At 38.8% G+C, this 21,728-nt stretch overlaps 1 protein-coding gene across 4 annotated transcripts in view; it reads right to left on the bottom strand.

Annotated features, from left to right (window-relative positions):
• Positions 1–563: 563 nt before the first annotated feature.
• The window catches only part of ETV1 (ETS variant transcription factor 1), a 66,742-nt gene continuing 45,577 nt past the window's right edge, over positions 564–21,728 (bottom strand). For 3 of the 4 annotated variants that reach the window (XM_071805095.1, XM_071805096.1, XM_071805097.1), the window contains 5 exons: positions 15,900–15,966; positions 13,048–13,118; positions 9,837–10,006; positions 5,984–6,085; positions 564–3,406 (listed from right to left, as the gene is read on the bottom strand). In XM_071805095.1, the coding sequence (XP_071661196.1) occupies positions 3,185–3,406; positions 5,984–6,085; positions 9,837–10,006; positions 13,048–13,118; positions 15,900–15,966 (632 nt within the window). In that variant the 3' untranslated portion in view covers positions 564–3,184. The remainder of the gene's footprint in view (positions 3,407–5,983; positions 6,086–9,836; positions 10,007–13,047; positions 13,119–15,899; positions 15,967–21,728) is intronic. The other variant, XM_065831499.2, reaches the window with a different exon arrangement.

Below are 21,728 nucleotides of genomic sequence, written 5' to 3'. Positions count from 1 at the left end.
GAGGAGAGGAAGCCCGAGTGCTCACAGCCACACAACAGCACCTGGGTCTTGCAGTGACGACTCCTGGATTTGCTTCACAGCAGTGCTTCCCTGGGCTGCCCACTGCTCTGGGCAGCAAAGAGACACACAAGCAAACACAAGCTAATTCCACTACAGTTGCTCCTAAAAACAAGAGGTGAAGCCTGCATTTTTCCCTCCACTTGTGGCACAGCTTGAAAACAACCTCTCAAAAACCCAAACACCCAACATTCAAATTCAGTAGGGTATTAAAGCACCCTGTGAAAATGTGTATGTGTTCTTCGTCAGAATCAGTCTTCCTCTAAATTTACAGAGACCATCCTCCTCCCTTTTGTCAGTCAAATATGATGCTTTGGCAATATCTAACTTCTGGCTATAACTCACATATATATGAATTGTACATACTCCTCACTTCTTTTTTTTGGTTACATTTTGCAGGAAGCCATTCTAGGCACTGGGAACAGACCACAGCCTCTTCCAAAAGAACCACCTTACTGCGGGGGCCTCTCCAGTCCAAATGGTTAGGAATCCAATACACAACAATCTTGCAGAAATCAGCTGCCAGATTTATTATTCTACCTGAAAACCCCAAACAAAACAAAACAAAAAACCCCAAACAAACAAAAAAGTGGAATAAAAACAGACTTTAAATAAACCTCTTAGGTACATTTTTAAAAGGGTTAATCAGTTCAGTGAAAGACTTTTTATATCTTCTGCTGAGAGATCATGTAATGTTGGTCTGATTGCTTGTTTTGTTCAGTGAGTCACTACCGTATACAGATATATATATATTTCTTCTTAAATATTACACATTTTATGCATTTTTTTGTCTTTCTTTTTTTTTTCTTTTTTTTTTCTTTTGTTTTTTTCGCCTTTTTTGCCCAACCCCTTTCCCAAATACCCACATCCTGCCACAGGCAAGAGGCGCTCCGTGCTGACATTAAAGAATCGAAACCAATCCAAGGTCTTTTCATCAAAGCATGTTTCATTTGAACCTTATTTCAATGGAAACCACATTTTTTTAAACAATCTTAGTCAACCTCTTCCTTTTCCGTTTTTGCTAATTCTGCAGTTTTAAACTTCTGATTCTGGGTTGATGACTGGAAATTTAAGTGCCATTGAGATTTATGGATGACAGAATTAGGTGACATATTAAGGCATATATACATAAAATACGTTCTCTTATGGATCTGAGTAAATTAAATAACTGCCCAAATGTTTTTTATGTACCTGTGGTTTCTAGTGAGCACTGCTTCTTTACTTTTGATTAATTATATATTAGAATATTCATGGCTTAAGTAGTGCCTTAACTCACAGAGGATCAAAAATTAACTCACCATGTAGGATTGTCTTTGAAATCTATCCATTATGATGAAAATTTTTCTTGTTGTTTTATGGTTATGCATTCATTTTCCTCCCATTTCTTGGGAATATAGGAAAATGATGTACTCAATATAACACCTATTTAAATTTCACTGGGCAAAAAAAGAAATCCAGATCTTACCCCCTTCTCCCTCCCTTCAAACTAGGAAATATTATATTTCAGAAAAGGTGCTCATAAATATTTAAAACTTTGGGGTATTTGTCAGGGCTTTTTTTTTTTTCTTTCCATTTTACATAGAGAATAGTGTGTGTGGCTTGTGTTCAGGATTGCCCCTCTCAAAAAATAAAATTTGAAAAAACAACAACAAAAACCCCTCAAAATTTAAATTGTCTTCCAAGCATATCTGATCACATTTACATTTAGTGTCCAAAACAAGTTGATTGGTAACATCAGTGCCAGCACTACAACGTCATACAGCAACTTCATGGTATTCTTTGACAATTTGTCTAAGTCTCCGTTCCACCGAAAATTACAAAAGGTTCTGCAGAGCTTTCCTTAGCAAGCTGAAGCTTACTAGTCATTTGTGGATGCGCATAAAAGCTGCTTATAGCACAGCTATGGCGTAAGCTATTTTCTAAGCAATAAATGGTTCAAGTCATCTATTTTGTCCTGAAATGCTACCTGTAGTTACAGCATTGCTTATAAATGGTCATAGTAAATTCAGCATCAAAGAGAACATTACAGAAAAAGACAGCAGCAGAAGCATTAGCATTATCTAGTATTTATATATGTTATCAACATAACACAGCAGTAAAAGGTTTAAATGCATATTATTGGGTACCGTGTCTAAAAATTACTAAAGTACCTATTTAGTGTATTGGATATTTTTCTCAAGGAGTGCTTGCTGTGTCTAAACAGCATAATTAGATATGTGACTTAGTACAGTTAATTTCTATTGATTAAATAACTTATTTATGTACCAAAGGAAATGGAAGGATACAAAATGTCTTCTCCCTCCTGATCATGATCCTGTATTTAATGCTGACACGATCATCAGAAAGCCTACCATATGTAATTACTACCCTCAAATGGATCTTGAAAGGTCTAAGCCATAGCATGGGCCATACATGTATAGCAATGTGGCACCTGATATGGCATGCGGCTTGCAGTCTGAAGTCAGGGATTTTGCTTGGTCATTGTATATACAGCCACTTTGGCATTAACCAGGCTTTTGAGGCCACACCAGGTAAAAAAAAAAAAAAAAGAAAGAAAGAAAGAGAGAAAAAAGAAAATCTCTTGAGATATCTGGGTTGTTTTCAGAGGCGAGGTGCAAGGTCTGCCGCTGCAAGCTTCTAAATTAAATGCTGTGGTATATGCTTCACTCCTCTTTTAGAACTGCAGAAAGACAATTAAGAATGGCAAGAAACAAATGCCCTAGGCATGTTGTGCTGATATCATCATCAAGTGGTTATTTTGCACAATAAGAATTAACTGTACTACGGATACCCAGAGAAAATGTACAATATCTTATGCTGATATGAAACAAAACAGACATGATATAGCTTTTTTGTACTTAAAACCTGTATGTTCCCTTCCCAAACTTAAGTAAAAAGCAAACCCACCCTTTTCCTCCTGTTACACAGAACAACGTTTAGTTTCCAAACCCCCCTTTCAAATAAAGTGCGCTGTCCATGGCAGACCATAGGAGTAATGCAACAGGAAAAGCCCCTTTTAGTGTACTATTTAAAAAACGAACTGAAGTCGATTAAGCTTTCCTCTGGGTCTTGAGAAAGAGGAGAAGCCGAAGGGAGGGGGGAAACATCCCCTTCACTGTCACTGTTGTTAATAGACATAGCCTTCGTTATAGGGGTGGGTGTTGCAGCAGCCACCGTCCTGCATGTAGACCATGCTCTCATCAAAATGGGACAGAGGTACAGTGTCCTCCTCATTGATGTGACGCTCCATGTCAGTCTTCAGTAAGGGGCGCTGGTTGTCTGGAAAAGCCATGGAGAAAAGCGCTTCAGGGTCGCAAACAAACTTGTAGACGTATCTCTCTCCAGCCACCTTAGGACAACAGAAGGGACAAAAAGGTGCAGCGTAAGACCTTGTGGTTTTCCAACTCCAAGTTCAACAGTCTTGTGAAGAATTCACCTTTGTTAAACAATTAATAATGCAGCAGCACAACTAGTAAGGCAATGACCTAGCAAAGCCAAGAGGGTTTTGCAGAAATAGACTGTGCAGAACGCTCTCGGTTTTGCCACATGTGATATCCTGTTGGAAGATGAACTAGGTATTCTAAACTTTTGTTTGTGATCCCTTCCTTTACTTAATCACAAATGGAACTGTTCTCATTGGAAAATGTAAACAAATTGTCACTACAGTGGTGAAATAAAATGACTAAGTCCAACATTCTGTGTGCAAAGTGGAAAAAAGAATCACATTGCATGATAGAGATCTGAACTTCATTCTACGCAGATTGATTCACACTTAAGTATAAAAGCACTTAGTTATAGTGCATGCTGATTGTACAGGGACAGCATAAGCAAATACGTAGGCTAATATGTACTTAGCAATTGCTCATGCAAAGCTGGGACATTTGGATTTGCTTATGGAGGGGCAATTTGTCCAAAGATCCTAAAGTTTTCCTTTATTCAAAAACAGCACTAAATGCCTGTGTTTCATCTTCCTAGAAGCTGGAGAATGGTAAAAACAATAAAGAATTTGTGTCTTATTAAAAAAAAGAAGTCAATATAGCGTCTTCTCAAGGACCTTAAAGAATTACATTAAAAATATGAACCATGTTATATGCTCACAGTTTATTAAAATGATTTTAACATAAAGATCATATTGCCTGCTTCTTGCAACTCCAGCTAGCATGGCACTGGAAGGGAGTGAGTGAATGAAGGTGGCGAAAGTGTTTTAATGGGTACAAAACAGTCTGAAGCACCTGACTCTATTTTCACCTTATTTATTATATAAACAATGTAAAATTTTGGTAGATGATGTATCTGAAGTAGAATTTTTTTCATCAAATTAATGTAAGCGAGTTTGACAGACTTAAGGTTGCATTCAGAAACTGGGCATTTGCATAACCTATTATCATTGCTTAACTTAAAACAAAAGGGGGAAAAACGTGCCTGCAAACCCTTCAGTAAAGAAACCTGCTATGAATCTACAACCACCATTAGTTTTTAACGTACACTAACTGGCCAGATACGAGTGATCCCAGGGCAAACCTCAAACATTGCTACGTCAGAAAAATAAGCATCCAAATTAGCTTTTAAAATGTGTATTAAATACATTCTTGTGGATAATAAAGTAGTAGTTTAAGAGCTAGCAAGCTAGCTGTCAGAAGTACTTGTAAACTTTCCATATTAAATGGATGTGTGGGCTGGGCAGCATTATCAGCCTTACAATATTCCCGTCCCCACCTTTTCAACTGTTTCACTCTCTTTGCGACTCGCTCTTGCCTCTGTGCTGCCCTTGAGCTGTGCTGGCAGGACTGCTTGTGCAGCGGAGCTGGAACCTGCAGCAAGGCTCTGCCCGCAGCACCTCCCAGCACAATCCAGCGTTTCAGCTTTTCCCCAACTGGACCAGTCTCCAGTCCACTTCACAAACACTCAATGCAGAGAGTTATGTGACACACAGAAATGGATGAGGGACTGTGCCGCTGAAGTACCACAAGCCAATACTACCCCCGATTGTTGTCTCAGCTGCCTCCTGGTTAGTGAAAAAGGAGAACACTACAATGATCCCATAATCGAAGCAAGGGAACTTTTAACAGGTAACTCCAAACTGAGGTTTCACAAAACCTACTGGAAAAATTGTCCAGAAACTCGAGCCAAGAGCATCGTTTCCATTCATGGAATTGGTAAAGGGGAGGTTTAAACACGTCAGTCATTAAATGTCACAAAACTAAAGTCAAAAGAGATGGAACAAGATTTACAGCACAAGGTGTTCATTATGATCTTCGATCACACCTGCCAGTTTTGCAGATGCAACAGACAGGTCTCTCCTATTGATTTCTCAGTCAATCTCCATAGTACTACTTGGCAAGATTTAGAAATATACATGTATAAATCAGCAAGCCAATTAGAAGGATGGCTTGAATACTGTCAGCACAACCAGACTGTTATATATAAATTATTGTTAAATATTTCTCATAATTCAGCCTATTATAAAATATTAAATTCCACTTTGAAATTGTATTATTACAACACTATTGGTAAAATATTAAATTATTTGGTATGTTAATTGGTATCATTTTTCTCCCCATCTTGCACTTACCAAAGTACCCAAGCACTGGGCAGCTAATTTAGAACTGCAAAACATTATTCATACCATACTCTACTGTTTGCCTTTCCCAGGTGGCAGGAAGCTTTTTTGGATATTTTTGAATGTTACCTCTTTCCCTATAATCATGATGTGTATTGTGTGAAGTAAAACCACAGACATTTTTTACATAGAAAAAAAAAAAATCTTGATGCATATACTGGACCTGGTAGGTGAAAAAGTTTAGTGTTTGCCTAAATAGATGAAAAAACCTACCTAAGCAATGCAGTTACAAGTACTCCTCATAAACTGATTTACAGATTAATATGCAACACACCAGTGAAATTCAATACAAAATGAGCTGCTCACCTTTTGCATGATTCCCTTTTCATAATAATAGCGAAGCGATCGGCTAAGTTTATCATAGTTCATAGCTGGCCTATTTTTCTGAATCCCCCAGCGACGTGCCACCTGCCACAAAAATGGATTAGCATTGATTTGTTAAATGCATTTAACAAGCAGATCTTATCATCAGATAGTTCATTTGGGGATGGAGGAGGGGGAACCCTGCAGGTGCAATTAATAAACACAAGAGAAAAGGTTGCCATGACCTGAATTTCCCATTTACTTCTATGGCTTTTAATTGGACACATGGTCATCCATTAAACTTCAAGCAGACTTACTTATTTGCAAATGTAGTGGAGCACTGGGGGGGATTTTGTTTGTTTTTAATCAACTGATGAAAAAATAAAGCCATATAAAGAGATTCTATACAAAAAATATCTATCATGTTCCACCAGAAAACTTTCATGCAAGATGAAAACTCTTCTAGTTTGACACTGTGGATAACTGTATTATTCCTGTGTTTTCCTTGTTGTCAGAACACTAAGTTATATTAAACACACATGCATACACACTTAGTTCATGAACTAATACAGACTGTATGTACTTGGAATGACACTGATGTTGAGATTATTAGGAGATACAAGTGAAAAGCCAACTCAGTCTTAAATACTACGTCAGCAAAGAAAACGAATTATCAAGAGGAGGCGGGGTAATTGCTTGGAAGAACTTATATGTCAGTATGAAGAATGGGACAGAAATTTCATAGTTACAGTTGTATAATGTCCCTTAAAAATAATAATAAATGGGGAGTTGCAAATAACTCATGAAGCCATTCCATAGAGAACGATATGCCTTCTGCTCTGACTTACGATTTCTACTTGCCTTTATACTTCCTGTTTTATTGCCAAAGGTAGTTCTGGACCAAGAGACCTTTTGTTTAAATAGCTTAACTGTTTATTCCCCACCTGAAATCATAATTGGCTGTTGGTGACATTTCAATTACTGGCCGTACAAATGACTATCATGTCACCAGAGGGGAAAAAACAGTCAAAGCTGATGAACTCTTTAAAGCACATTTTATAAAAATGTTTGAAAGGTGCATGTGGAAAAAGGAGAGAGTAGCCAAGCAGTTTCTCTGCACAACTTTCCCATAGGTGTCTGGAGCCTTTTGATGCAAACCATAGATGACATACAGCACTGAGAATTGAAGGGGACTAAATAACAACACCAAAATCCATGACTTTGATCTCCATCTGGACAATAATTCTAAAAATTTCTTTTGAAAGCATTATTTCCTTTCAATGGTGCAGCTTTTCAGGCTCATGCAAATTATCATGGCTCTGCTAACTTCAGCTATGTTATAGCTGTGTTGAAACATACCTCCAATCATGTCAATTTATTCTAGCTGTAGATTTGGCCTACATGTATAACCTTGATTCGCCCATTCATCTTTGTAACATATGCCTACATCACTCTTTGTTTATTCCTGCCAAGCTTTTTCTGCATGAATCAGTCCTAAAAGTCTCCAACAAAACAGGCTTGCATAATAACTAAATACACTGCAAAGATAACTACAACAAAATAATGGTTAAGTATATACTATGTTATGTGGTATTTTGACATTCCTAAATAAGCTAACAGGTTCAGAAGTAGTCTTGGTAAGCAAGTCTTCCTGTCCCTGAACTGCACAGCATTCATCAAGTCTTGCTCTGTGAATGGGGTTCAGGCTTCTAGCCTTCCACCCCACCTTCCTGCTGAAGGTTGCTGGCCCTGTGACAAGACAGCAGAAATGCACCTATGCCCAACTCTTAGCCTCCACAGTTCACCATTATCTACTTTCTGAATGAACTATGGTGCTCTAGGAGCTGATACATATTCATTTTTATTGTCACCCTTTCTACAAGGGCATAAACCTCCAGAAGAGGATGGGATGGAAAGGTCATGTTATTGACATCCTAACCTGCCACAGCTGAACCAACAAGCTCTTTGACCTCCCTTCAATTTACACTTGGCAACCAACAGAAGTCCGCAACTTCCCACAGGCTATTCTTATTTTAATCGACAGTTTCTGTCAGATCCATGACATTCATATGAAAACAACTTAGGCTACTTTGTACTCCCTAAGAGCACAGAGGAGTGAAGGAAGTTTCAAGCAGCCTGCCTCAACCAGATCTTGGATGTAGTGCTGCTCAAAAACACAAGGCAACTGCTAGAAACCCTGACAAGCAGATGATCCAGTTCATCAAAATAAGCAGTTCTTTAGGGACTTGCACAATAAGAAGTCTTAGGGTTTTGTTTTGCTACCTTCCCTTTCTTAACCAATAAATCCTGTTAAGTTTTTGCACCATCTGCTGGGAACCATTTTTCAATAAATCTCTTTAATCTTGAAAAACTTCTTTTAACATACCTTAAAGACAAGACAAAACTACGATGGTAAAAAATACTCTGACTGGGGCAGAGGAAAAATTAGATACCCCATTCAACAAAATCAAATGAAAGCCTTTCCAGAGATTTCACTCTGTTCTGGGCCAGGTCACACAACTAAGTAGCTCGTGTAGCCTGCTAGGGCTGCAGACTTGCAAGCAAAGTTTCAGTGTCAAATCAACTAAGACTCTTCTGTCATCAAATCCTCAGATGCACAGTGCCAGGATCTGCCACGGTGACTACCACTAGTGAGGGGGATGCTCAGACAAATGAAAGTGAGCACATGAGTCCTTGCAGCAACTTGCCCCTTGGCCAGACCATGTCGGGAAGGAAAGGGACATCAGTCCTGTAGCCATCCCCAGCTACTCTATCAAACCCTAAGAGCTCTTGGCAGATGATGTACCTTAAATATAAGAAAGCTTCCAGGTTGCTTATGCCAGCAGATGAATGGCAAACAGCAGAAACAGCTGGTGGAACACAGAAGCAGCCTTACATCCCCAAACCCTCTTACTCAGCTCTAGCTCAGAGGGGATCCTGATGGAAAATATGCTGCGATCTCCTCTATTACCCAACTCTGTCCAAGGGGCTAAAATGTAAACCAGAAAGATACTGCTTTTTAACAACCCTAATAAAATCAGCCGCATCAGTATTACAATAAAATTCACGGATGCCAGATTTTCCAACAATTTCCACGGCTGTTTAGAACACAGGATAGATTATTTAATGCTACCTAGTCCAAAAAAAGTTTACATAATAAAATGTTCAATTTATTCCTGTTTATCACACAAGTGAACTAAGTCACGCTCCAGCAAATAGTCATGAATACAAGTAATTTTATCTGCCCCATGAGTCCTTCATGGTTCAGGAGAGCTGTGCATGTGCCTGAGTGTTTGCAAGTCCAGGATCTCAGCGTGCACTAAACAATCTGAAGATACAGATAAGCGCAGGAAGACTCTTGAAGATTACTCTAGAAAGGGGGGATTTATATAATTTTGATGGGATTTTAATGCCTAACAATCTTAACTTCCTCCTTTGCCATATGTCAGACTTGGGGTCCTTCATTCTACAGCCTAAAAGTTCCAAGTTCCCATATCTTCACACCAAAGAATAATTGGTGTTCAAAGACTATTCAGGGACAAGTTTCCAAAGGATTTTGGAACACAGCTCTATCCATGAAGCAATTCCGAAAAATCCAGGCCCTAAAATTAATGCCAAGTATTTTATAACTCTAGTACTTGCAATATTTTTACTATTTAGTGGGACTAGAAAATTAAGTCTGTGCTTAACCACACCTCTGTCCTAGCTGAAGTAATACCCCTGCCATCCTTTCTGTCACCCTTCTAAAGTGCTAATGAAACAAAACACTGAAGGCAAGCAAGACCTATAGTCCAAAGGAGTACTATTAAATTTGCACAACGGGGCAGTGGATATTGGGGCACGCTGTCTAACACACCTCCTCCGGCTCGATCAGCTTGAATTCCATGCCTCGGCCAGTCCATGCTATGAAGTGAGAGTTTGATGGGTCATCAAGAAGAGCTACCAAGAACTGCCAGAGCTGAAGCGAGCCTCGCCGTTGATACGTGGGTCCCTCACGGTACATGCCTGGCTCCTGTTTGACATCACCTGCACAGAACAGCAACAATGTTAGATGAGCAATGCTCAAAAAGCATCATCACTCCATTTGTCAGAAAAACTGGCAAAGCAATCATTAGGGTTAATAAAACAGAGGGAAAGATTGCTTACTACCCAGCCACCCACAAACGCAACATTCCTCTGTCTGCTGTTAATTGTAAACACTCTTACAATAACACATTAATATACTAAAATTACCTACATTCAGTCATGATTTATGGAAGTCTCCCTAATCCTATCCCCATTTACTTCTGATACATGCAAATCTCGCTTGCAAACCATTTTGCAATATCCTTTATCTGAAAGAGCATGAACTATTTTTGTAGGCAACTCCGATGTCTGAGTACTGCATTTGTGTGCTATACTTTGCACAACGCCCAGTTTTGGAAATGTAATGTATGCTTCGTAAAGCTGCAAAACCCTATTGAGTGAAACTTCTTTTGCATGCAAATGCTTCTAAGGAAAATTTGACAAAGTATTTGACTTGGACTTAAACAGCATGTGCTTTATGTATAGCTATGCAAATCCTGCAGATATGCGAGTTCCTCTGTGGCATATTGGACTTGCATATAAGCACATATTACTTTTACTCATATCTGCATATTAGATTAGTATTCCCCCTGAAAAGCAGTAAGCTAATTTTTCTAAAATTTCAAATCCAGAGGAAGCTTTTAAAAACAATAATAATACTCTGCTACCAGTTCCACAAACTGCCAATGAAAGAGCATCCTTCTACATCCATACTGTGTCTTTGTTGTTTTAAAATCATATTTATACTAAACAACTCATGCAAAGAACAACAGCTGAAAGGTCTGATGCCGAAGCAGAGAATATTTTTTTCTTCACACAATGACAGCAATCTTTGATACACTGGTAAAACTCCTAATTTCAACTACCAGAACAGCAATACTCTCCAATAAGCAGCGTTTAATACGGAAAGCCAGGACTTCACATTCAACCAAAACATTAGGATGCTCTGATGGCCATTACAGAACAGCTCCATGTAGTCAAAGTAAGAATAATAATATTAAAAATAGAGCACTTCCTTTTGTAATCAGGAAAGAAAATTGAGTCAATAGCTGTGGAAAACAAATAAATCAACACAAAGCTTTTTGGTTTATGTGAGGTTCAAGTTCCAGTCCTGAAAGGCCTTTGTTTTCAAGGACAGGATTTTTCTTTTAACGATAGCTGAGCAATGCACAAATAGCAAGTGCAGTATTACAGAGCATCAGATTCTTTGCCTGTGTCAATCTTTAATGTGAAATGAAGCAGCTGAGAACCTACTTCTGAAACATCATGACTAGCGCCGAGCTAATACCACTTTTGCTTTACTGGCCAAAACATGACGACAAATCCGTTATTTTTTCCTCAAAAGTCATAATGCTACAAGTACAAACACACCTATTTGTATTACAACATCAGTCTTCTAGAGTACAAGGTATCCTCTCAATGGACAGTCACAGAAGCTGGCAGCAGACCGCTTGCTTTGCAAGCACACAAATATTTCCAAACATTTATTTCTTTTATGGTATTTGTATTTCTTTTCCATTTTCATTCCCTTTCCTGCACAAAACCCAAACAAACAAAAAGGATTTTCAAGAAAGACATGGACAAACGCTACTCCTGAAGAGTTTTAAGTTCTTGTCAGACAGGTCTTATCCCATTGCCATAAATGTAAATATGAATTTGCCACTGACACTGAAGACAGGTCACATTCACAATCATTTCTGGGGAAGATAAAACCATGACACAATGTGCTTTAAAAAGGTAAGGGGGTGGGGGGAAAGTAGACCATCCAAAGCCAGCAGACTTTCAATAAACTACCCTTTCAGTGAATGTGTCAATCCAGTGACAGTGCAATTCTGGATTGAGCGTATTTCAGTTAGGTCTAACACTATTTCAAATCCTCTATTTATTTCTTGCCATTCCTTACCAACCCTGGAATGCATGTTGTACCTCCATTTGAGGAAGGTGTAATTCTTTGGGTTACCTTCATTTTAGAGTCTCCCACTCTTCAGCAAACACAACAAATGCTGCCAGACATGCAATAGCTTTGTAATCCATATTAAGTGATTCTCGGGGGAAAGCAAACAAAATAAAGCAGGAGAAAAACCCCAAGAGTTCTCCAGCTCTACTTTTAGCTATGGTCAGAGAGCTGCTCACAAGTTTATCAGAAGGTATCACATCTTTCCTGGTAAAATAAATAAAGCCATACATGCATTCACTAACACAAAGAAACCACTTCAGCATATTTAAATAATCCATCTCCAAATTACTTCCCAAAGTTGCAGACTAACAGAGTCACCAGTCAGAAATACTGAGTCCATCTACTTTGTCTATAACAAAATAAATCTGAAATCAACTGAGTTACACCAGGAAACTGATTTTACATCAGAGTAACTGAGGATAATTTGGGCCATTTATTTTAATTGACCTCAGAATCCCTCTTGGAAAAAAAATCTGTTGTAATGGGTACTGCTGTGAAAAGATCATTGATTTGTTATCAATCCCACTGAAAAATAAACCAATAGTACAATGTTTAACATGGCGCAAATATACTGACACAAACACAAAAATGCCCTATGCACCCACTCCCCACTATTCATCACTTCACAGACAGCAAGACAAGAGGCTTAATCCTCAGTAAAACCAAAGCTGCTGCCTTCTCCACCGTTCTGTTAATTATAAGAACAGCTTTCATTAAATCCCAAACAACAAGCAGTATGTGATCATCAGTGCAATGGAAATCCTCCTATTACTTCTCAACTGTACAGGAATTGAGATCCTCTGCCACAACTCTGGATACAGCATCTTTCACTGGCAAAAGTCAAACCACATCCTATTGAAAAGGAGACTTTGGTTTCAAGAAACAAAGGTCAGCTTTGGTTGGGCGCACCGCAAATGGTGTGTTAAGGAATGCTACATTGGAACATTACTGAGCTTTTTTTGATCAGCAACAGAGAAAAGTCCCTCACCTATTCCTTTTTCATCTCCTGACACAAGAAAAAGAAAGAGAAATGTGTCATACATACCGTCAAACTTCTCTGGAACAACACAAGTGTCATCATAAAACTGCCTAGGTCCCTTTTCATACATGCAACCTGTAAGTTAAAAAAGAGAGAGATGTTTATATAAAAGATGCATGGAGAAAGAAGAGACCATAGGTTTAATGCCAGAGGGAACACTAAATCACAAAGGAATCAGATTAATATCTCACATCCTTTACACACCACCCAATCGCAACATTTTGGTCTCAGTACAGGGTTGTTTATTTAATGTATGCATTCCCAAAAGACTGTTAATCTCTACCTGCAAAAACAAAAAAGCACCCCTTTTTCTCTATGATTTATTCTAAAATGTTTGTCTCATTTCCTGTTTGAACTAGCATGGCTTTGACTTGTAACCATTGGTTCCTGTGGGTCTTCTCCCTGCGAGACTAAAATGTCCTACTCGATATCTCTTCCTCACACTCACAGAAGTCACCCCCCTTGATGTTTCCTCCAAATAAGATAATTCTGTAGAATTTATTTTTGCTGTTAAAAGACACTCTCTGCAACCCTACGTTCCTCCTAGCACTCTCTTTTGTACACAGTCCCACTTCTCAGTATTATTTTAATGTTCTGCTTAACCAGAACTGCACTGGATGCGAGTATCAGCCTCACCAGTGCTACTCAGCAAGACAAAACATCTCCTCCTCTCCTGCCTCCCTACGGCCCTCCTTTTGACTGTGCAAATACTACAAGCGGCCTTTTTGCCATACGGTCACAGTATTTGGTTGGGCTGTTTTCCCACTGTGAAGCCGAGGAGGAGGAGGTCCACCTCAAAATCATTTTTTCCAATATACTGCTTCCCGGTTCCATAGGCCTGGTCTACACTCAACATATTAAAAAACCATTTTGTTTAATGTGCCCAGATTACCAAACAATTCAAACTGTTTTCTGTGACTGCCCTGTCCTGCCTATTATTTACCACTCTGCCTATCTTTGTGCCATAAAGTTATCTATTAACTTTGTCCCGTATCTTTACTGAAAATGTTGAATAGCAACACTCCTGATATCAATTCCTACAGAACTATAATAGAAACAATCCATTCAGAGATGACTGGCCAGTGACAGCCACTTTTAGATCTGTCAGTTGGCCAGGTCTTAATGTATTTAATGTGTACTTTATTGATACTGCTTTGTGCTAACTTCTTAATCAGAATGTAATGCAGTGGCAAATTGAATGCCACAAAAAGTCTAAATATACGATACAAGTATCTTTAGCAACCAAACTTTTAATCTTAGCAAAGAATAGAATCAGATTTGACGTGACCTTTTTTCCATAAAATCACGTTGAGTGATTTCCAAATAGAGAGAACAAATATTTATTGAACATCACTGCTTTTTCTACGTCATTCATAACAATTTTACCATCTCCGAGTACTCATGAGTGTATAACATGGCAAAGATTGTTTTTCCCATGTCTGTGCTCTGATTAAAATTTAAAACTGTTGCCCTTAGCCCTGCAGCCTGTGGATTTTTCCCTGATGTCTTTCACCTTTCTTATCAAGGTTCTATACTTCATATAATTTCATATACCAAGACTGTTATAAATTTCCATCTCCTGTTTCACCCTCCTTGTTAAACACCACCTTCCATTTCTATTTTCTGCCTTTATTCCACCCCAGAAGCAGTTGGGCTTTCAGCCAGATTTGTTATCTTTCCAGTTGTGTCTTTTCACTAGTGTTCATTCACTAGTCTTACTAGAGGACTTGATTCATACATCTGTCTAAATTCTCATCAAACTCAAAGCCAATTTCCCTCATGTTTGTGAAATTTGCCCCTTGGAATAAAAACAAATAAATCCTAAACAAGCAAACAAAAATTATACATTGACAAGAAAGATACACCAAAGCAGGGAAGTGGAGAGTACATCATCTTTTTCAATGGTCTTCTTTCTTAGTTCTGTTGGTCTTCTCTTTTCTAATACATATAAAGCGCTTTTACTCAGAATTATTAATTTTGACAATGATCTAAGTTCTGCCCTACTGAAGAGTGGCCAAGGGAACTGGGGCTGTTTAGCCTGGAGAAAAGAAGGCTGAGGGGAGACCTTATTGCTTTCTAAAACCACCTGAAAGGAGGTTGTAGCATGGAAGGTGTTGGTCTCCCAAGTAATAAGCAACAGAACAAGAAGAAATGGCCTCAAGTTGTGCCAGGGGAGGTTTAGGTTGGATATTAGGCAAAATTTCTTCACCGAAAGGTTTATTATTAAGCATTGGAACAGGTCGCCCAGAGAAGTGCTTGAGTCACCAACCCTGAAGGCATTTAAATGACATGTAGGTGGGGCACTTAGGGACATGGTTTAGTGGTGGACTTGGCAGCGTTAGGTTAACTGCTGGACTTGACGATCTTAAAGATCTTTTCCAACCTAAATGATTCTAAGTCATCAAGATTTTTGGTATGTATCAAATGGCTACATAGTTTGAGCCTACGCAGCACCAAAACATTGCAAAAATTGTAACAAAAGGAAAAGCCAAAAACCTTCACTGAATAAAATTGATTGTTTAACAGTTAACTGAGCCTGTCACACCAATAGCCTGGAAAAAATCACTTGATCAGAATGAGTGAAATGAACAAATTTTTAAGTGTCTCTTCCTTTCAACTGCTAGAGGCCTTGAAAAGCAGAACAAGTAAATTCATAATAAAATTGCTTCTATCCTGATCAACCTGTAGCACTAAAAGAAGCTACGAAAAAATCAGAAACTCAAGAATGGGAAGGGAAAGAAAGATGATGCGAGTCTTCTCAGCAGCAGAATTAAACCAGTGAACCCCAAATCCCCCTAGGCTTTTTAATTTTTTACGTTTCTCTCACACAAAAGCGATACATAATAGAAAACTTAACTTCTGTTCTGTTGGGGTGAGTCAGGAAGCCTTCTTGCCTCATGTAAATGGAATGGCAGCTAGGCACTTCTGAAAGGAGAAGACGACAATGCTAGTCAAAAGACTGTCTGAAACTAAAGGTGTGCAGGTTACCAATGAAACAGACTGCAGGCAGAATAGCAACAAAAAGGATGCAAGTTACAGTGAGGGGGAACCTGTCAACACACAGCCAGCATTTCAGAGCAGCATGCACAAGCCATGGCAGAGGATAAAATCATAATGTGAGGATCATAGACCCCACCTAACATAGGCACTTGAACTCAAACACTTATTGTAATCAATTTTGCTAAAAGCTGACTTTCATGACAATCACACTTTATACCATTCACAGATCAAAAAAAGCCACACAGGACAGTATAAATATTTCAAGCTCTGTGCTTGTATATCTACCTTTGTAACTAATTCAACCTAGCATTTTTAATAAATTACACAGAAAAGCCTGCCACTCACACTGGAGACTTATAAACTCTACATTAATACAAGGAATGCCAGAGTGAATTTAGAATAGGATATTGCTTTTTAGACTCCAGTTAAGGACTTTCAGGGTTAATGAAATTTCCTGCAATTACTAAGCATTTCATGTAGGAATTCAGATACACCAATTTCACCCTCCACCTGTACATCCTTAAACAAAAAAAAAAGACAAATCCTCTCTCCCCCAAAAAAAAGTAGTGTGCACATTTTCAGTAATACAGACATTTGCCATTCCCCACTTCTACTCAAATCTGCAAGAAGAATAAGAAATACCAAACAGAACTAATGAAAATGGTGCTCTTTAAACATCTTTCTATTTTTTCCCCATGTCTTGCACCGTCCCCAAGTAGCTACATCCTATGCACTAGGATTTGCAAACAGAAATATACCATAAATGTTTGCCCTTCTAGATCATGTTTAACCCACTTCTTGGATATCAAAAATCCTGCTTAACAAAGTCTATTTGATCTTGTGATAAACTCCTACCCTAAACTATGCAATCTGTTACCAGTAACTTGTAACTCTTTCAGAGATGCAAACAGAGGTCGAAAGAGCAGACATTATTTTTCCAACACTGCCTACAGACTCTTTCAGGCTGTGATTCCAAATTTCACTGTTCACTGACTAGTGATGAGTATCAAAGATTTGGCAGGATAAGAACATGAGGTTTTACACTGACTTCACAAAACAAGCGAAACACAGGGCAGTAATAATAAGTTTCCTCTAACAATCCACAGTCTCTTTTGCACATCTGTGCCGAACTCTTCATTACCTACTCTGGATGAAACACTCAGTGCCTGCCTGCTCAGGCCTCGAGAATCTCTAATGTCTCAGGCAGCCATTCTGAGCAACCACAGGAATCAGTGACTCAGTGATCACCAGAGTCAAGTACAGCTCTGTACACGAGAAGTCAAGGCTACAAGTAGTGGTTCACCTGCAAGGAATCACTTACGTTACCAAGCAGATTGAATTTTAAGGAGAATGGAAAAATCTACGTAAAAAAAGAGGAAGTTGAAGAACTGAAACAGATGCTATTTTCTATTTTAGGTTAAAATCCACTCGTATTGGCAGCAAAACCCTTTTTTGACTCATGAACTCCACTCCTGCAAAGTGATACAGCAGAGTATACAGAACAAATAATTATGCACACATCCAAGAAGCTGTGTTCTTAGCCAATTTGGGGTTTCATCTCCCATGTTCCTAAGTCAATTATAATTAACATCTGGAGTCTTTTTAAGGCAAGCATTGTTTGTACCAACATTACTCAATCTTCTGGTTAGCTTGTGCTTAAACAGTCCACAGAGGACCAAAAAATACAGCAAGGAAGAGTTTATTTCTCGTAAAGTAACTAGAGTCTTGTTATCTTAAAGTGCTATCAGTTAATTTATGACTATCAGAGTGGGTCAGACTCTAATCAAATTGTAGAAACATTTCCAAAGTGATTATTCAATCAAATGACTAACATGGTTAATTAGGAGCCATAAACATTGCTCTGAAGTTCATCAAAGTAATGACTTGCCCAGAAAAATTACTGCTAATTAAATTGCCTGCTGCTTTCATTTCTACCTTATCTAATAAAAAGTCCAACCAATGAAATTTAGCATTGCAGTTTTAAATTGTACTAAATGCTTGACTAAGACCCAGAAGTATTTTTACAAGCTAAGCGGAGCGACTTCAAAAGAAAACATTTTAGTGCAGAAATTACAGAGCAATTATGTGTTTTCTTCTCCTGAAAGCATTACTTCAAGACAACAAATGAGACAGAAGTAGGCATAAAACACTTCTAGGGTAGGATCCAAGTGTCTGAGGTGACTGATTCTATCACCTGCTAACAATTTGTAGTCTTCTAAGCAAAATGTGCCTTGATTTAGGGCATACAAACTTATTTCAGGCTTTTAATGAAATAATTCACATTGTAAAGTTACATCATCTCAAGAACAGCAGAGACTTTTTTTTTAAAAAAAACCCAAACTTCTAAAAATACAGAGACATAAAAAAAAATTAATTTCTCTTTTATTATTAATTTGGAATACTTAGAGGTCATCGTTCGCCTTGCTAAGAGCAACATAGTAGTCATCTTAAAACAATGAATAGGGTCTTACATCATATTGGTTTGAAACAATTTTTTCCCAGTAGGTGTTATATCAAAAATATGTGTAACCTAGACACTGGAGAAATGCGTTCTCGTCTGGGACTATCACAAACAAGAATACTGGAAATAAGCTCTGCTGTGCCTTCATCAAAATACATCAAAGCAGAAAAAAAAAGACTTCTTCAGGACAAGAAAAATCTACTACTGAATTATCAGGTAGACATATCAAGGAAGACACTGGAATGGTCCCTTGGTAAGGAAGATTTAAATATTAATTATCCTATCAGGATTTAAAGGGTTAGGTTGTCTCAGCCCTCTTTAACTCAACATAGGTAAGGAATCCTTAAATCCCCTTTTCTGATTGTTTTTCAGAGATAAGGACCAGGTTTCAGACCCACAATCACACCCTGCGCAGAAACAAACAGAATTTCAGCCCGTGTCCCCAGTCAGGTGAGATATGGGGAAGACTAAGCTTCTGTGGGCAACAGGACAAACTGGCCATCTTCTCCTGAATGAAGCAGAGCGAAGCAGGACCTGGAAACCTGAACCAGGATTTATTCTTTGTCCATTTCTGGTTTTGAACTTACATAGCCTTTCTATCTAAAGTACTCCTTGTTACCTTACACTCTAACTCTGAATTACTTTTTAGTTCGCTTTATCAACATCATGAGAAGATTTGGAGGCCCAGGGCACTGCCTATGTGCATGTGACAAAGCATAGTGTGATACATAGCTATTACAATACATACACGCATGTGTAGAGAGAGGGAGGCCGAGCTTAGAAGGTGTGGACAATCTGAAATAGTGTCGGTGAAGAAGTCGAGTTACGGGCCTGGCGCTGCTCTCCACGTGGCAGCTCTGGGGAATGGTACGGTGTCCTGGCGAGCAGACTGCTACCGAGTCACCTCAACTCATATGTGAAACTTGTCTACTTCCCTACCAGTATAAACCAAACTGATGACACTAAAACTGGAACCTTCTTACTATTTGCCCATTTACTTCTCCAATTTACACTTTATTATGAACTAAGTCATATTAAGAACAGTTCCCAAAAGAACTGCTCCCAAAGGGGAAGTTTCCCAAAACTCTGGAGGGACTCCACTGGCAGTGTATACAGCCAGTCCTGTAATTTAACTTCCACCATATCCTCCAAAATGTAATTACATGGATTTTCATGACTATTTCAGCAATTCAGAGTTGGTATGTCTGTACAAAGAGACTTACACGTGCTCTGTCACTTGTCTTCATGTAGGCAAGAAATACGGCACGTGCGGATTCCTCCCTTGTGTGCTGCTGAGCAGAGGACACTCACAAGCCCTTCAAGTAGCTGGGACCAACCCAGCTGCCAGGCACCACTGGCACATGGCAGCCTGACCCTGTGCTACAAAGGGTGAGAAGAACACCAGTCCTGCCTTCAGTGCCCTGCAGAGCTCTGCCAAGGGCTTACCTGAGCAACACAAGTATTTCTCTGGTACACGAACAGGTGGTTGGTGCAGTGGGAGAGACTTTTTTCCAAGTGCAAAGACAAAGGTAGCCTTTTTAAAATAAAATGCTCATGCTAGAACATGTCATACTTCTGGCCTCAAACTTAAAACATCATAATCACACTCTAAGTAACTTTTCTGTTGATGGATTTCCAAGAACACTGACAAACTGTTTACAAAGGAGCGCTTCCATCCACCACTGAAACACATTTAGCCTCCTGGTGGAAAGCAGCTGTTTTCCACCACTGAGAAGCTCTGGCCAGGCCAAGGGTGAGGAGCAATACCGAAATTACTGGAAAACAGACAGGGCTTTTTAGGTAAGAAAGACAATTCTTCAAACCAGATTGCAACAAGTGGCTAAAGTGGCACCAGACATCACTAAGAAAGATGCATGATCTGTATTTTTCAGGGTGAAGTACCAAATGATTCTCTTTGATCATGAAACCTATGATTTTGTAAACCTGCAGAACACATTAAGATTGAAACTAGTCTGGGTCTCCAAAAAGAGACCTTCAGAACTTACGACAATCCCCCTATACAGAAAATACTAGAGTGTATTTCACAATGACAAATGCTGGTGGACCATGTTTTAGTTCAACCACCTATAAAAGCACTATCCCCTCAGAAGCTACATAATTACAAGAGAGTCCTACATATTGGTAAAATCCTGGCAACACAAAAGTCAGCATTATTTTTCCATTAGCAGGTTCAGCATGAAAAATGTAGGTGCACTGAAGTTACATGGGTGAAAACAGAGTCACTGTCTTCTCTGATAAAAATTAAGCATTCTCTTCCCAAATCATTATGCAGTTTTAAAACATTTAGAATTGAAGGTTTTGCTCACCATTTTGTCTGTCACTAGCCTTCGTACCAGTAATTAGGAGAAAAAAAAATCTCCAAGTATATGTACTCATAGGTACACCTACATCCCCTTATAAAAATCACCTAATTAAAATTTCTTCAGTTTAATTTCTTACATCTCACTTGACAAAAACCTACTGGAGAACTAGATTCAGCCCTACCAGCTCAGGTCTAAGTGGAATTATTACACACATACAGAAAAAAAGCCTTTAAGCAAACAGCTTCCTTTCCACAACATTGGGTTTTAGATCTATGACAACATCTAATGCATTTTCTGAGACCAGATGTCAACAGCCTGTCTAGGCGATGTGTAACTTTTTATACAGCAGAACAGGAAAACAAAGGCTCATACATTCAGCTCTGAATTGAAATTCCACATGGAGCTGATCTTTTGAGCATACTTTAAAATCATATATTTGCTTTTATTAACCTCAGTAACTGTAAAATGTATTTTAAACATCGCTTCCCTTTGAATTCAAAAGAATGCATCAGTATTTTCTCTCTGCCTCGCTCCTTTTGTTGGTAATCTTACTGCAAAAATGTCTGTGTTGCTTTTTCTCCCCCGCCCCATCCCCTGCCTGTAAAATCGAAGTTGGACAAACACTGCACGGCTGAAGTGACATATTTGAATGGAATTCAGACCAACCAGTTCCTGTTTATGTTTCTGATTTGAGAATGTAGCCTTCTCATTCACTATACATTAGAAACACACCAAGGCCATAAATGGTGTCAGCTTACAGGCAGGCAGGGCCAAGGAGCATTAATCATTACTTTAAGGCAACTGGCAAAAGCAGCAGCTGAGGGAACACTACACCCTTCAGCTCCGCATAAATGGACATTCCAGGGTTTGGCGTGTGTGCTTTTTTTTTTTTTCCCTTCAGC

The sequence above is a fragment of the Patagioenas fasciata genome, chromosome 2, assembly GCF_037038585.1.
Source record: "Patagioenas fasciata isolate bPatFas1 chromosome 2, bPatFas1.hap1, whole genome shotgun sequence".
Taxonomy (NCBI): domain Eukaryota; kingdom Metazoa; phylum Chordata; class Aves; order Columbiformes; family Columbidae; genus Patagioenas; species Patagioenas fasciata.
This window is presented reverse-complemented; position numbering and strand designations above follow the sequence as displayed.